Genomic DNA, 15,462 nt, shown 5'->3' on the forward strand with positions numbered 1-15,462 from the left:
GATTTAAAGTTAATAGAGAAGAATAACAAATTGAAGGGAGTGGACGTGTAAGAACGTGACTTGGATTCAGAGAATAACTTGTAAAACACATCTCTCAAGTTATAATTTTTCTCTTTAAGTCTTTTGTAATTTAATAATGAGTTAAAAGTGAATTTATAGCAAATCCTATCTATATAGTTTATAAGAATTTGTCTTACACGTTCGGTTTTATCCCTTCATTTTGTTAGTCTCCGGATCGGTTAGCTTCAAGTATATGATAACTTTGTAATAATATGTTTATATTTTTTCTTTACTTTTTTTTACTTAACATATATATAATTCAATACTCAAACTAAATCCTTAATATGCTTGGTGCAAAGGTTGGCCATGAAATTCTTTTCCTGAAGAACATTGATACCACCTAAGTCTCTGTATTCTCTTTTTCCAAGTTTGTGATTAGATCCATAGAAAATCTCTCTTTTCACCTTTCCAAACCAAATTAAGCGTATTTTATTGGACAAGCGTCGTTTCTTTCTAATAAGGACCAACTACACCTTTAGAAGACTTCTGAATTTGTTGCCCATCAGACTAACATCACATCTGAATTTTCTTAATTATAATTTTTTTTTTATATTCTTCAAAGATAAACAGGAGACTAATTTGTTTAGACTTTAAGATGGATTTAAGGGAATGGAAAATGATGAAAATAAGAAAAAAGGAAGTGGAAATGTGGAAAGTGGAATAAAAATTATTAAAAATTGTGAATAATTTGATGGGTATGATATATGAAAAATATTTTAACTAATAAAATTGTAACATACAATTTTTTCCTTATAGTTAAAATTAATTTAAAATAAAATTTAATGAATTTAAAAAGAATGTGACCAGTGTGTGTGTGTGTATATATATATATATATATATATATATATATATATATATATATATATATATATATATATAATTCTATTTATTTTTAACTTTGATTTTAATCGTATTCAACCATCATTAAAATGGGTTAATACAGTCTCATTTTCTTTTGTTGTAGACTATAAAAAAAATTTACTCAAATTAGATAAAACTGTTATTAGTGACAGATTTATTCTTTTAAGTATTTTTTACAATTAAATATCCGATATTTAAATTTTAGACCTCCAAAGTTGAGTCACACACTCCATAATAACCCCTTATAATTAACTTTTTTTATTATTATTATTAGTAGTGTGTATATTCCACTTAATGAATGTTAGCACGCTAACCTCAACATGTACATCATTTCAAGTCTATGCAAAGAGGAGTTTGTAAAAGTAGATTCTATTTATTTAATTTGGAGAGACTGATTTAATTATCTACTCATCTACCTTGAAAAGTTTATGACAAGAAGTTCTATTTATAGTCTAGTTTGGCATTCTATTTATAGTCTAGTTTGACAGTTTCCAAGACCAATAATATTTATAAAAAAATTTAAGGTTAAATATGTTTTTAGTTTCTATAATCTGGGGCGATTTTAGTTTTAGTCTATTTTTAAATTAAGGTATAATTTAGTCCTTTAATTTTAGAAAACTCTGGTTTTAGTTCTTTTTACCAAATTTTTTTAACTTTATTTGTTGTTTCAAGCACGTTTCATTATAGCATTTGGATTGTTTACACTGTTTGACACATTTTTGCTTCAATGTTAACTGAGAAACAACAAATAAAGTTAAAAAAATTGGTAAAAAAAACTAAAACCAGAGTTTTCTAAAGTTGAATGACTAAATTGTACCTTAGTTTAAAAATGGACTAAAACCAAAATCGCTCCAAAATATAGGGACTAAAAACATATTTAACCCAAAAATCTTTATCAGTCAATAATATTTATAGCAATCTAAGTTTTCTACAAAGAAGTGGTCTAGTGGGGTAAATTAATTTCTAAGTTGTGCGACACCACCTATTGTTTATCTTCATTACTGTTTAAGAAATATATATACTCACTCTCAGTGGAAAACTAATGATCTTTGAAGTAAAGAATTTAAATTAACTTGTTCTCACTCCATAAATTATATGTGCAATTCATTGAATGTATCATCTAGCGTATTTAGTTTATTTAATTGGTTAAAAATATTTACTTCCAAATCCACTCTCACTTATTTCCAAATCTATTCAAATAAATAACATAAAAATTTATCTTCAAATCCTCTCAATTATTCTCCCTCAAATCCACTCAAGTGAACAAGGTCTTAAGGTTTTTCAGGTGTGTGGAAAATCTGTTGTTCAATATTATAAAATTGGAAAAAATTTCTTTAACAACTCTTTTTTTACAATTTTTTGACATCGCATATGTGATAGTTTGTGATAGGTCTGTTTCTAATATTTTTTAAAAGATAAATTCAAACAAACCAATAAAATGGTAACACGTGTCCTATTATAAAAAAATTATTAAAAAAAATTATTAAAGTATCATAATCCTATAAAATTATAACCACTTTCATCAATGGGATTTTTTAGGCTTTGGATATAAAGAAAATAATGTTAACTTTTAAAGAAGACTTCTTATGTACAGAAAAATGACTTAAAAAGACTCTGTCGTAGCACTGTAGATTGGTCCTCCCTTATGTTGTACTTAAGAAACATGAAACCCATTAGATCCTAAGTATATAAAAAGTTTAAACATGTGTTCAAAATTCATTAAATTAAAAAAATTAATAATTATTTTATAAACATTTTAAACAAAAAAGAAATATCCTCTACTTTTTTAAAAGTTATTTTTTCTAAATTGTCATACAACCTTGAGAGTTAATTCATATTCTGTCTTAATCTCTCTCAATTTCTAAAATAACAGGTTTATTTCTTCTTCCACAACTCTATCATCTCTTTCTCTTAAAAAAGATATAATATTATATGTAAAAATTAATGTGTTCTATGGCGCACTCTTTCCAAAGTCTTGCTGGTTAATTTCCTCAAACTTTCCCAGTCAAAAACCTGCTGCTTATTGCTTCTTTCCATTTCTTTTGGATATTTTAACTTTTTATTTCGAAAACCATTGCTTTTGTTAGTCTTTATTAAAACAGATATATGCCAACTTTAATCGAGAAGTGATATTAACTATATATATTTATTGTAACATGTTATGTCTAACTTGACATGGAATCCAACTTTAATGGAGTCAAGGTTAAAATAAACCAAAACCACAAGAAGAAGTTATGTTAATGTAGAAAGTCCAATAAGAAAGTATGTAGGAAGACTTTTTTTTTTTTTTGGATTGGGAGCATGAGAAATCTTGCTTTGTTTCTTTTTAGACTAATAGCTTTCTCATCATTCAGCACAGTGACTACTGTTACCTTAATAACCATCTTTCTCTACTTTCAACCAACAACAAATAGTGTTAAAACTGTAGTAATCATCTATACCTATTATTGGATAATGATAATACTATGATTCGGAAGGTATTTTTATTGAAGTTTGAATATACATATGTGGAGAATATATCATTTAAATCTTTGTTTCTCAGATTAATCTGAAAATATTTAAAATTCCTTAAATTACACGGCATGATAACTATATAAATCTCCACATGAAATTATGATAATATATATTATTAGAATGGTTAATGTTTTTACGATATTACTCACACACTTTTACTGTCTTGATTTTTTTTTTTCTCTTTTCAGGTTACTTCAGTCTTCAACTTCTCTAAATATTCATAATGATTGATTATCCAAACTTTTTAAGATGTATGCGCAAAAAATATTTTAATATTTAAATTAGTACTTATATGAATATACGTTATATTGAATGTTGTAATAATTAAACCCAACTATCTTAGATATTTTATTACTCATAATAAATTTGTACTTACTAAAGACCTAATCAGAGTCTAAACATATTTTAATGTTGTTATTTAATTTATTCAGGATTTATCTTTACTTAATCATATTTAGGTTGGTTAATCATGTTAAATGGTCCATCTATCCTTTCAATCAGACATTTATTAGAATGATTGAATCACCTAATCGATATTAGGTTAATTAACTACCTTTTTTACGTTTGACCTAAAATTTATACTATACAATTAATAAAAGAAAAGGGATTGCAAAAGTTAAATTCATCTTCTATTGTGTAAGATGTACAAGATAAGCTATTTATCTTCTAATGGAGAATTGATGGAAAGATATTAAAGTGGAAGAAAGGAGACTTGGATATGACTTTTGTACGTAACTTTTGTTGACTTGGAAAAAAATTATATTCCATAGAAGTTTCATAGAATATACTTTGAAAAAAAAAAAAGAAGATATATAAGTTTATGTTTCAACATTATTGATGGAGACTACTAATCACTTATGAGACTAGAATTTCCTTATTAGCATAGATGATATATTTATATCAAGTTGAGGTCATATATATATATATATATATATATATATATATATATAATTGTTTTTTTAAATTTTATTTTAACTTATTTTTAATGACTTTTGTACTATATTTTGACCAAATGAGATTATTTAAGACAACAATTGGTCATCTGAATCCAATAAATATAGCTAAATAGCACGAGAACAATCTAGTTGAACATGACCATAGACTCAATGGACATTCTTAGACACTATCTCAAATCAAGATTACTGAAAAGTGTTACTTAATAGGTAATGTCGTCACGAGTCGTGATTAGGGTTTCACTAATACCAAATCCATCCAAAAAACTATAAATAAAGGAAAAATAAGAAGACAGGTGATTATATTTATTGTGAATTTAAAACTTTATTGTAACCTTTAGTTGAATTAATTACTAACTTAAGTATGAAGTGTCTTTGACAAGTATACCTAGACGGTGTAAAGGTGTGTTTTGTGAAAGATGCTCTACCATACACCCAAAACAACTTTTATTTATTTCAAAATCTGATGTATAAAAAATTAATAAAAATAAATATAAAATTTTAAATTAAACTTAACCAATAAAAATGAATAATACGTGAAGATGAACTAAAATGAAATTGAATGAGATGAAATAAAGATAAAACGAGATAAAAGTAAGAATGATGTGCTGAAAGAAGAATTATGAAGAAGACGAGAGAAGAAAGAAAATATGTTTGAAAATGACTTTGAATGCATGGTCATTCAGTAAATATAGACTCGTGATAAATACATTTTATATTTTATATATGTCTTTTGAAAGTTAATTTTGTCTTGATAGTGCAATTTATAGGTACAGGAAGAAAGTCCCAGAGGGGTACTTAAAAACCCAAGGCTCGCTTCCCGATTAATATTTGAGTAATGTCTACGAACATTGTTACCATTATCGCTTTCTTTAATTAACAGCCATGGAAACGTCATCAGGTGAGTGTTTTTCAAAGTTTCATATGGTCCACAATTGCTTTCGTGTCATCTTCTTACTTAGTCAATTAATTAATTGTCTTTATAATTAAATACTTTCGGATTCTGATTGTAGATTGGGTGGTAAATTTAAAAAAAGAACAACATCCTGAAATGGTCACAAAATTCCCTCTAATAAACTTTGATTTTCTCGAGGTTTCGTAAACAGAACAAAAGAAGGAAAGGGGTCAAAGTTATAATTCCAATTTTGTACCTTGCAACGTGTAGACTTACTTCTAGATTCTTTAAGATATGCAATTTTATCTAGTAAGGTAGATTTATAATTTTAAAGTTGGGAAAACACTATTTCATGTTCTTCATTGTGATTTTATTACATTGCATTGGAATGACAAATAAATATGCTTATAGGAGGACCACTGGAAACAGCTTGAATTGGAGAAAGCACGTAAAGCTGGGCTTGCACCAGCTGAGGTAGAAGAAGATGAAAAGAGATTAATCCTCATATTCCAAATTTTATGTCTTTGCTCCATGGTATTTAAAGCTGAGAAATCTGTAAGCGTCCCAACTTTCTATTACCTTTCTTTTTCTATTCCTCTTTTGACCCCGTAATTTTTATGCTGGTGAATGTGTTTTGAGTGGCTTTTTCCTATTTGTTTAGAGTCTTAAACATCAGAGGAAATGGATATCAGACTCAAATCATACAAAATGTTGATACGATAGAAGTGTCTCCAGTAGACAGTCATCACAGCAACGACAGAACAACACTTTAATACAACTCTGGCTAAACCAACCAACCAATAGTTGAATGGTTGAAAGATAAAAGTTTTTCCTTTTTTAATCAATCTACCTATAATTCTGGAGATAAATGTGGTTATGATTGTAGGAGGGGAAGTAATAATAACTGGCAATGTAATTGAGATAGTGGACAAGTGCAGGAAGGGAGCATGTCAAAAGTAAGTGGGTTTGTTTTTTTTTGTCTAATTTCTTTTATTCTGGTATGTCTTTGCAGTTATCTGGGAATGGTTTCTTGCTGCATGAAAACGACATACAATTTTTTTTGTCTAGCTGCAATGAGGTGTAATGGTTATTACTGTTTGTAAAACTCATGTATTGGGGATAATATTCCAATTTGGTCTTTGATACTTTGATACTTAGTTTTTGTGATAACAATCCAATTTGATCAAGATGCTTGGTCTGGCTTGTTGTGGATATGTTATTCAATTATGAATTTATATAAGATGATTTCGTTTTGGTTGAGGTTTCGGGGATTTAATTGAAGCTTACATAGGTGTAGCCATATAATTTCATTTAGCCACGTACTTTCGTGTTTAGGTGTCCAATGTTAATAGAAAGCATAGATGATATCTACCCGTGTCTGGTGTTGATTGAAAGATGTATGTTTCTAACTATTGTCTTCTCCAAGGCAATTATGATATATTATAATCATAAAAAAATGAAGTCAATGTAGTGAAATTTGGTTAGTTACAGAATGGTCAAATCAAAGAGATGGGGCTTAAAGGGAAGCAAGCTTGCCCTTGTTCATGATTTCCTTCATCCTCTCTCTGTCCTTTTCTTTTTTCTCTGGGTGATTTGCTTTTTTGAGTAGGTCTTTCGGTCACTGACATTCGTCGATGAAAATAAATATGTGATGATTTTAATGCATTTGGTGTTACTAGCACCTTCTATCAATTCTTTTTTGTAAAACCTGAGTTCTCAGGATTTACTTTTTGACTTATTACCGCTACTAGTTGTGATTATTTGACATTATTTTCCATCCACTTTTGGCTTATGCTTATCCTTAGGCTATGCAGCAATGACGCATACAAAGTCATGCATGGAGAGGTGCCGAGTATTCCTATGGTACATTAGCCCCAAGTTCGAGTGTAGTGCACTGGTCTTCCACGTTTGAGTGTGTAGAAAGAGTTTGTGAAAGTAAAATTCATTTCTTTGTCGAAGTATTCTTTGAGTCATAACTATTTTCCAAGTAGCAAGCCTTTTCTCCTCTGTTGGAAGAGTAGTATCTGCATTTAGCAAACCAAGGCAATGTCTTTTTTGGCTTTTTATTTTTAATTTTCATTTACCTTTCAAGTTTCCATTCCTAGTTAGAGATCATGTAATTCGTTGACATTGCCCAAGATTTGGAGTTTGACATTCTGAAAATATGTGCTTAATAATGATTTTCATTTTCTTAGTTTTGTTGAGCTACAATTTTGTCTGGCCAGCAGATGAAAGAAAGAGGGAGGAGAAAGATGAATGGAAACGCAAGTATAATGCTAGATGGAATGATGAGGTAGTGTTTATATTTTGCTTTTGTTTCTTAAACCCATTATGCACCATAGCTTTGGGGGACGGGAAGTTTATTTTGTGTTTGATACCCTAATGCTTTTCCCGGGTAACTCCAGAGGAGATGGAGGCTTATTGCATGAAAAAGATTCATCACGAGGATCCGATGAATGAATTTCTGCATTAGGTGTCTTCTCCTTTGGGTGTATAACAAAATTGCTGAACTGTTGAATGTCATCATTCTGCCTTTTACAATATGACGTGAATCCTATTATGAATCTAAGTCCTTTATCTAATAGAGATGAAAATGTTGAATGACATATAAAGTAAAAGACTTAAAAATTTGTTGTGTTAAAATTTTAAATGGAAAGTAATATCAATTCTTTATGCATAGTTGTTGTTCCTGACAATATAAGTAAAAGGTTGGTGTTTAGTATTCATTTTACTTTTAGCTTTCTATTCTCTTGCACTTGGGATGTGGGACACTCCAAATATTTTTTGCCATTGGCTTGGAAGCACGAGCACGCAAGACCCTATAAATGTATAATAGTAGTGCTCCTTTTGGATTGTGGGTTCTTCAAGACAATTATTTTTAAGTTGAATAAAACTAGTTTTGGTTGAATATATTGAGTTATTGAACATAATTGGGGTGTATGCCTGAAATCTCTATTATAGATTTTACATTAAATCAATGTTTACACGAGGAGTTGATTCCGATGGTTTGCAAAGAGTCTCTTAGTCTTAAATCTGTAGTCCCCATATTCTCTTCGTTTTACCTATAGATAACAAGGGGAAGCCTTATCTTTGAGTCGTAACAGAAAGTCGATTACATTTTGAGGAAAAACTCGATCAAATGGATGATGAGATAAAGCGAGCTTTCTAATTTAATGCATTGTATACAAACTGCTTATCCTATACAGGTTGATGCACACTTAATCATATGTACATGAGAATGAAGAACAAAAACAATGTAAAGGGGAAAAGAAATCTCTTATGCAAGCCTAAAGAACAGAAATATACAGTCAGTTGCTTTGGCAAAACCCATTTCCACCGACTACCTTAAGAAGAACCCAAATGAAGAAAAAGAAAAGCAATTCCAAACAATCATGCTCAACAAATCTATGAATTTTGTACTATGCAACACACAAGGCAATAGTGGAGATAAATTTCAGGCACCTCGTGCTAGCATTTCCTGGAATTCCAGCAAAGACCTTTCTTTCTGAAGCCTCATATCTTCACGAAACTTGGAGATGAACTCCTCTGCCTTCTGATCCACCTGCAGCTGAGGTGACTTAGCAACCACAGCCTTCCATGCATCCTCCAAAGTATTCACGCCACTGTTCCCTCCTGCCAGATCCTTCTTCTTCTCAATCACCACTCTGCCTCTGCTTGTTTCCCCTTGTGATGAATGAGTCTTGTTGGCATGCGCGACCATGGAAGAAGCAGGCTCAGGAAAGAGGTCATCTATGCGTATTGCAGATATGTTCTTGCCATGAACACGATAATCAGAAGCAGCATATGATGATCTTCTTCCTGCGAGAGAACGATGACCTCTAGAGGATACGAGGTGATGAAGGGAATGCAAGGTCGCAAGTAGGCGTTTGAAGGTGGCTTTCATGGCTCTTGGAATGCTGAGTTTGTGGAGTTTTGATTGCATTTTGTTGGAAAAGCTCTTCCAAGCCTTCTTGGCAGGTTGAAGCTTCTTTCCTAGCTTCAGACGAGACATTCCAACGAATACTTCTTTTGGTGGAAAGAGGATGAAAGAAAAAGAGAGAAGGGGTGGATAGGAACAAGTTCCACTATAACAGGTGGGAGAATTAGAACTTAGAGATTGCTCTTATTGTGAAAAACGTTTTGATGCACAGTGGTTTTATATAATATCTTGATTCTCAAGTTTCCATGTGTGATAATTGAACACATCATCAGTCAATAGAATGACTCTAGTACATTATGTTTGATTTCTATTGCATCCAATTTAGAACACGAGTCTCTTTTGAATAACTAATAAAAAAGAAATTGATTTAATTCATATATATTTGATTTTAAATGTGAAATTAATTAAATTAGAAATCATCCTAATTTATAAAGTTTGTGTTTGGAAATTCAGTTCATTTCTATCAGACTAGATTTAGTATTAATTAATCGATAATTTTATTGTCATATATTTGCTATTCTACCTAAGGTTGAGAAAACAAATAGTAAAATCATCCTTTTGGTTTATTGATTTGAAGATATGAAACAAGTAAGTTCCAAATGAAATGAAATTAAATAAGTTCCAATTTCAGAAATTCCAAACAAAATCATATACTGATAGAAATTGGTCAATAAAGATAGGTAGAAGTTGAAATGTAATGAAATATAATAGAAAATAATGCAATTTGGTGTCTAAATATATCGCTTTCGGCATAATTGAGAGCGTTGAAGCAACCTTGCGTGATAAGTTTATGAGGAAAGCTCACTTCCGTGAACCCCACCACATTACGGGGAGTGCCGGCATCAACTTTAATTCTTTCTTTTTTCAGATACAAAAAATCCAATTTTCTCCTTCTGTGCTTTGGAAACAGTATAGTTAGGTTGTGTTTGACAGTGGATTATATATGATTGGTTTCCACTTGTTTTGAAAACGATAACCACAATTTCTACGCATGAACGTAAATTCCATTGCCTGTGTAGGAACTATTCAAGACTCTACATCCAAACTAAATATTAATGAATAATGTAAATATTTAAGAATATATAATTTTAAATATAACAGTTTGATTGTAACTTCATTCACAATATTTAATTGATACAATTGAATTATATTATACAAATTCAATTATATATTAAGTCGTCATATTACAACTATGACGTCCCACAAAATATATATATAGAGAGAAAAGACATATATAATAAAGGCGACATCATAAATAATGCTAAAAAGGAGTTAGACAAATACTTAGAGTATTAAACTTACAGTCATCCAACAAGGTCATAATTTTTAAAACTTTAAGTACAGGAGAGTGTTAGGATTATAGTCATCCTCAAAAGACTAGGAATTTAAAACTTGAACATAATAGAGTTCTTCAATATGACATAAGTTCAAAGGAATAAGGCCTAGGAAACTAAGCTGCGGCATCACCCACTCCTTCCAAAGCTATCTCCAGGGGAATCTCATCTTCCTCTGCTCACATCCAAGTGATGATCACTGCAAAAGAAAACACAAGCACACATGGCACAAACACAAACAAGCAAGGGTGAGCTAGGTATAAAAAACATGTTATACAATCACACACAACATACAAAGTTCACACAAACATATTAAAAGACATTACAAGGCTTGTTGCATTACAAACTGACTCGTCCTAGAATGATTGTCGAGCTATGACGGGTTATGCGCTCGTGATGGCTTCTACTGCTTTGCAAAGCCATTGCTAATGGGTTCCACCCTACCACACTCACAAGTTTAGTCCGTTTCGTGCCCTAGAGCATACTAGAAGCCTCCAAGACTAGGACCTCCTGCTACTACTCACCACATGATTAAATCCTCTCTACTTGAGAATGATTGATCATTGTAGTTTCAGGAAAACCCCCAAGACTGAGCTGTCATGCAATCATTCTACACTACAAGGGCACCACCATGTATCCTCTCCTTGAGGATCATGAAATTACGTCCATGAACTATACTTGTTACACTTACACCAATCATAACTTTGTTTCATACATACTTTCAAACTATAATTCAAAACACAATACAACATACCCTCAATCATGTTGCAAAATCAAGCCACCCAAATCAGTTATATAGATATACATACACCTTGGTAGTCAAACAACATCAAACAGCTCAAACAGATGAGGAAAAGTGTGAAACTCACTGAACCGGGTCGCACAACGCACCAGGGTGCAAGGCAAGACAGCAAAAATTCGCACAGCGAACCACCCTTGGTGCGCTGAGCGAATTTTCCTGACGGGGGAGCCTTTCAGCTAAAATTCACATAGCGAACATGGTGCGTTATGCAACTCTGCATAATCTGCAGAACGAAATTCTGCAAATTTCAAGCACTCAACACCCTAGAACTCATTCTAGACCTCTTCCTTAACTTCTAATGATCCTAGATCGTAGTATAAGCCTGATTAAACTTGTCTATTTGATTATAAACATTATTAACATGATTATAAAGTGATCAATACCCAACTTTTAACTTGAAACTCCGATTTCATTAACCCAAGAACCCAATTTCAATTCTACCATTTTGAACATGACTTTACTCAGTTTTATGACCCTAACCAGTTCTAATTAACTCATCCAAGCTAGCCAAACTGCCCAATTGCACTCAAGACCACCTATGCTCAAATTTACTACCTCAGTTTCTCTCAAAAGACCTAAAACAGTACCCAGTAACTGTTTACTCATCTAACAAGGCTAACACATGATTTCCACCTCAAACACTCCTTTCTAACCCAATTGGTCATCGGAGAAGAATCAAATGTCTGAACGCATCAGACTCACCATAAACGCCGGTACATACTAGTCACAACTTGCTGGACCAGGCCAGGGTTGCTCTATGATCAAGGATGTACCAACTCCGGTTTTTAAGATTCCTCTATCCTACCAACAACGTGCTCTCAACCAGTCCCAAATTACCTCTCTACATTGTCTCAGTACTTCAATTACACCCCCAATCATAGTAACTCAAAATTACTATCTCAGTTCACTTAATCCCTTCCAAAATGACCATCATAACAGTATTAACACTGTCCACCATATTTAATCACAACAACACAGTTATTCCCAGATCAATCACAACATAAATTCAAAGTTCGTACAACATTCACATACAAGGAAGTTTCATATAACATAAATTTTACAACTTCAAACAAAAATCTAAGTCATACATGCCCTAGTTCACTAAATTGAAATTAAGAGAAAAACCCTGCTCCCCTTACCTGGATTCCAAGCACAACTAATTTAAGAAGTCCTAACAGTACCTCCGCACAGAGGCAGGTTCAACAGTACCTATAGACCACCAAATTGGTGCAAAATACAACTCTTAGAGCTTGTTTGGGCAGAAAATATGAAGATGAAACCTCACTAGTAACATGAAACCAGTAACGTTGCATGCCCTAGGCTCTAGAAAGAGCGAAAGAAAGGGGAAAAATTGTAACATCCGGCAACTTACAGGGATTGCTGACTGCCCCCACAAATCAACACGAGGCTTTCCAGTGTGCTTTGTCCTCACTCACACACTTTCCGAGAAAACTTCTCGGAAGGTCACCCATCCCATAATTACTCTGGGCTAAGCACGCTTAACCATGGAGTTCTTATGAGTTAGGCTATCGAAAAGCAAATGCATTTGTTGCTATGAGTAGCCAAATCAATTCCTTTAAGCTATCCTTCAACTGTATAGTCTCATACCTATATAGTATCTAGATCCCTCTCATTCCGATGTATGTTCGATTTGTCCATGTACCCCTTCCACTGGAAGCCTGCCAGGAGCCGCTCCTTGTCTGTGCTTGTCCGTGCCCCCTGCACCAGCGATCACTCCCCGCCCTCGTCAGTGCCCGAGTGTCACATGCCCACCAACTTCCGTCTGGTTCATCCTCGAACCACACTGTACTGGGAGAGGCTAGGCTCCGATACCATTTGTAACGCCCCGGTAACTTACAGGGACTGCTGACTGCCCCCACAAATCAACACGAGGATTTCTAGTGTGCTTTGTCCTCACTCACACACTTTCCAAGAAAACTTCCCGAAAGGTCACCCATCCCATAATTACTCTGGGCTAAGCACGCTTAACCATGGAGTTCTTATGAGTTAGGCTACCAAAAAGCAAATGCATTTGTTGCTATGAGTAGCCAAATCAATTCCTTTAAGTTATCCTTCAACTGTATAGTCTCATACCTATACAGTATCTAGATCCCTCTCATTCTGGTGTATGTTCGATTTGTCCATGTACCCCTTCCACTGGAAAGCCTCGTGTTGATGTGTGGGGGCAGTCAGCAGTCCCTGTAAGTTATTGGGGCGTTACAAATGGTATCAGAGCCTAGCCTCTCCCAGTACGGTGTGGTTCGAGGATGAACCAAGCGGAAGTTGGTGGACATGTGACACCCGGACATTGATGAGGGCGGGGAGTGATCGCCGGTGCAAGAGGCAGGGTGCAGGGGGCACATACAAGGAGCGGCTCCTGGCAGGCTTCCAGTGGAAGGGGCACGTGGACAAATCGAACATACACCGGAATGAGAGGGATCTAGAGACTGTATAGGCATGGGACTATACAGTTGAAGGATAGCTTAAAGGAATTGATTTGGCTACTCATATCAACAAATGCATTTGCTTTTCGGTAGCCTAACNCATAAGAACTCCATGGTTAAGCGTGCTTAGCCTAGAGTAATTATGGGATGGGTGACCTTTCGGGAAGTTTTCTCGGAAAGTGTTTGAGTGAGGACAAAGCACACTGGATAGCCTCGTGTTGATGTGTGGGGGCAGTCAGCAGTCCTTGTAAGTTGCTGGGGCGTTACAACAATCACTTACCGGTCCAAACGAAAATATGATCGGATCAAAGAAGCCCTTGATGTTGCAGTTGCTTAGGCGATCCCTAAACAAAAATCTAACGATTCAGCGAAGGGATATTTTAGAGAGAAGTCAGAGAACTTTTAGGGAAAAAGAATTTCTAGAGAAAGAAAAGAAAACTGTAAAATGAACTTAAATTTTTGAAAAGTCTCCTCTAAAACTAAGGTATCCTTAATTTATGGGTTTGACTGTCTTAACATAAGGTCCAATAACCTTATACTTTTCAGGCCCTTACAACAACTATAACCAATTCAATTTTCTCAATCATTCATTAATTATAGATCAACATGACTCTATAAAGCAAAAGCATGTTCAACACAAATGTTTTTGGAAAGATTAGCATTAAATATATCTTACCATGTGTTAACACGTTGCCATCATGGGCTTCACAGGTCAAGAAAAAGTTGAAGGCATTAGAAATTTTAACATTTACCTATACCTAATAAACATTTCTTCAATTATTTACTGTGTCAAATTTTAATCTACATGATTTAATTAACTCTTAAACACAAATCAGTTACAAGAACAAATATTACACAAACAGCAGTAACTAGCATAAATCAATTTGGTCATTTTCCATTTAGTTTAAGCTTTAAAAACAAATTTCAAAAGAACCTTATATTTTCCATCCCAAACTGCATTGATTCAAAGTATTAACTCTAATTATCATATATCTCAAAATTATACCTCACTTAAAATTTTACTCTACTTCCACATGCTGTTATGCTAGTTAAGATTAAATATAATTATAAAATCTTCAAAGTTCTCCTTAAAAACCTAGCATTTAGATTCCAACTTATCTATACATGAAATTCCACAATTTAACCAAATCTCAAACAAGATATTATTTCACTAATTATATTTACTTCCTATACAAAAATCCAAAACAAAATAATATTTCAAAGATAACTTTCTTTATTTTAATTTATGTGTTTTTCAAATAAATACTCTGAATATTTACAATGTTACTGACACACACACACACACACTTAATACAAAATATAATTACAGTTTTCAGTTTACTTTCAGATTAAATTAAAAGTGGGTTATATAATTCATATTAGTTATTTTATTTAACATATGTTTTCAACTTAAAGATTCCATTAAGGCTAATTTTCTCATAAATAGTAATGTTTATTTTCCTTTTTAATGTTTATTTCTTTCAAATAATCTAAATATGTTTTGGCATATAATAAAGAGCTATTTAACTAAATTCTGAAATTCTGTATAAACATTAAGATAAAGTTGCGAATAGAAACTATAATCTCTCACTTTTTCTCTCAATCCATCAAACAAATCTTATTATGTATCGGTGAAGGAAATTAAACTCAACTTCTCTT

The 15,462-nt window shown here is 32.8% G+C and overlaps 1 protein-coding gene across 1 annotated transcript; it reads right to left on the reverse strand.

The window, feature by feature from the left end:
* Positions 1-8,352: 8,352 nt before the first annotated feature.
* LOC106770987 lies at positions 8,353-9,443 on the reverse strand. The gene has a single exon (XM_014656852.2). It carries the CDS (start codon positions 9,293-9,295, stop codon positions 8,738-8,740), a length of 558 nt encoding a protein of 185 aa, XP_014512338.1. The 5' UTR covers positions 9,296-9,443; the 3' UTR covers positions 8,353-8,737.
* Positions 9,444-15,462: the final 6,019 nt, after the last annotated feature.

This window comes from Vigna radiata, chromosome 8, assembly GCF_000741045.1.
Source record: "Vigna radiata var. radiata cultivar VC1973A chromosome 8, Vradiata_ver6, whole genome shotgun sequence".
NCBI lineage: Eukaryota > Viridiplantae > Streptophyta > Magnoliopsida > Fabales > Fabaceae > Vigna > Vigna radiata.

What these genes read in the sequence shown, in the direction of transcription:
- LOC106770987 (XM_014656852.2), bottom strand. Translation starts at nt 9,295, where the DNA reads ATGTCTCGTCTGAAGCTAGGAAAGAAGCTTCAACCTGCCAAGAAGGCT.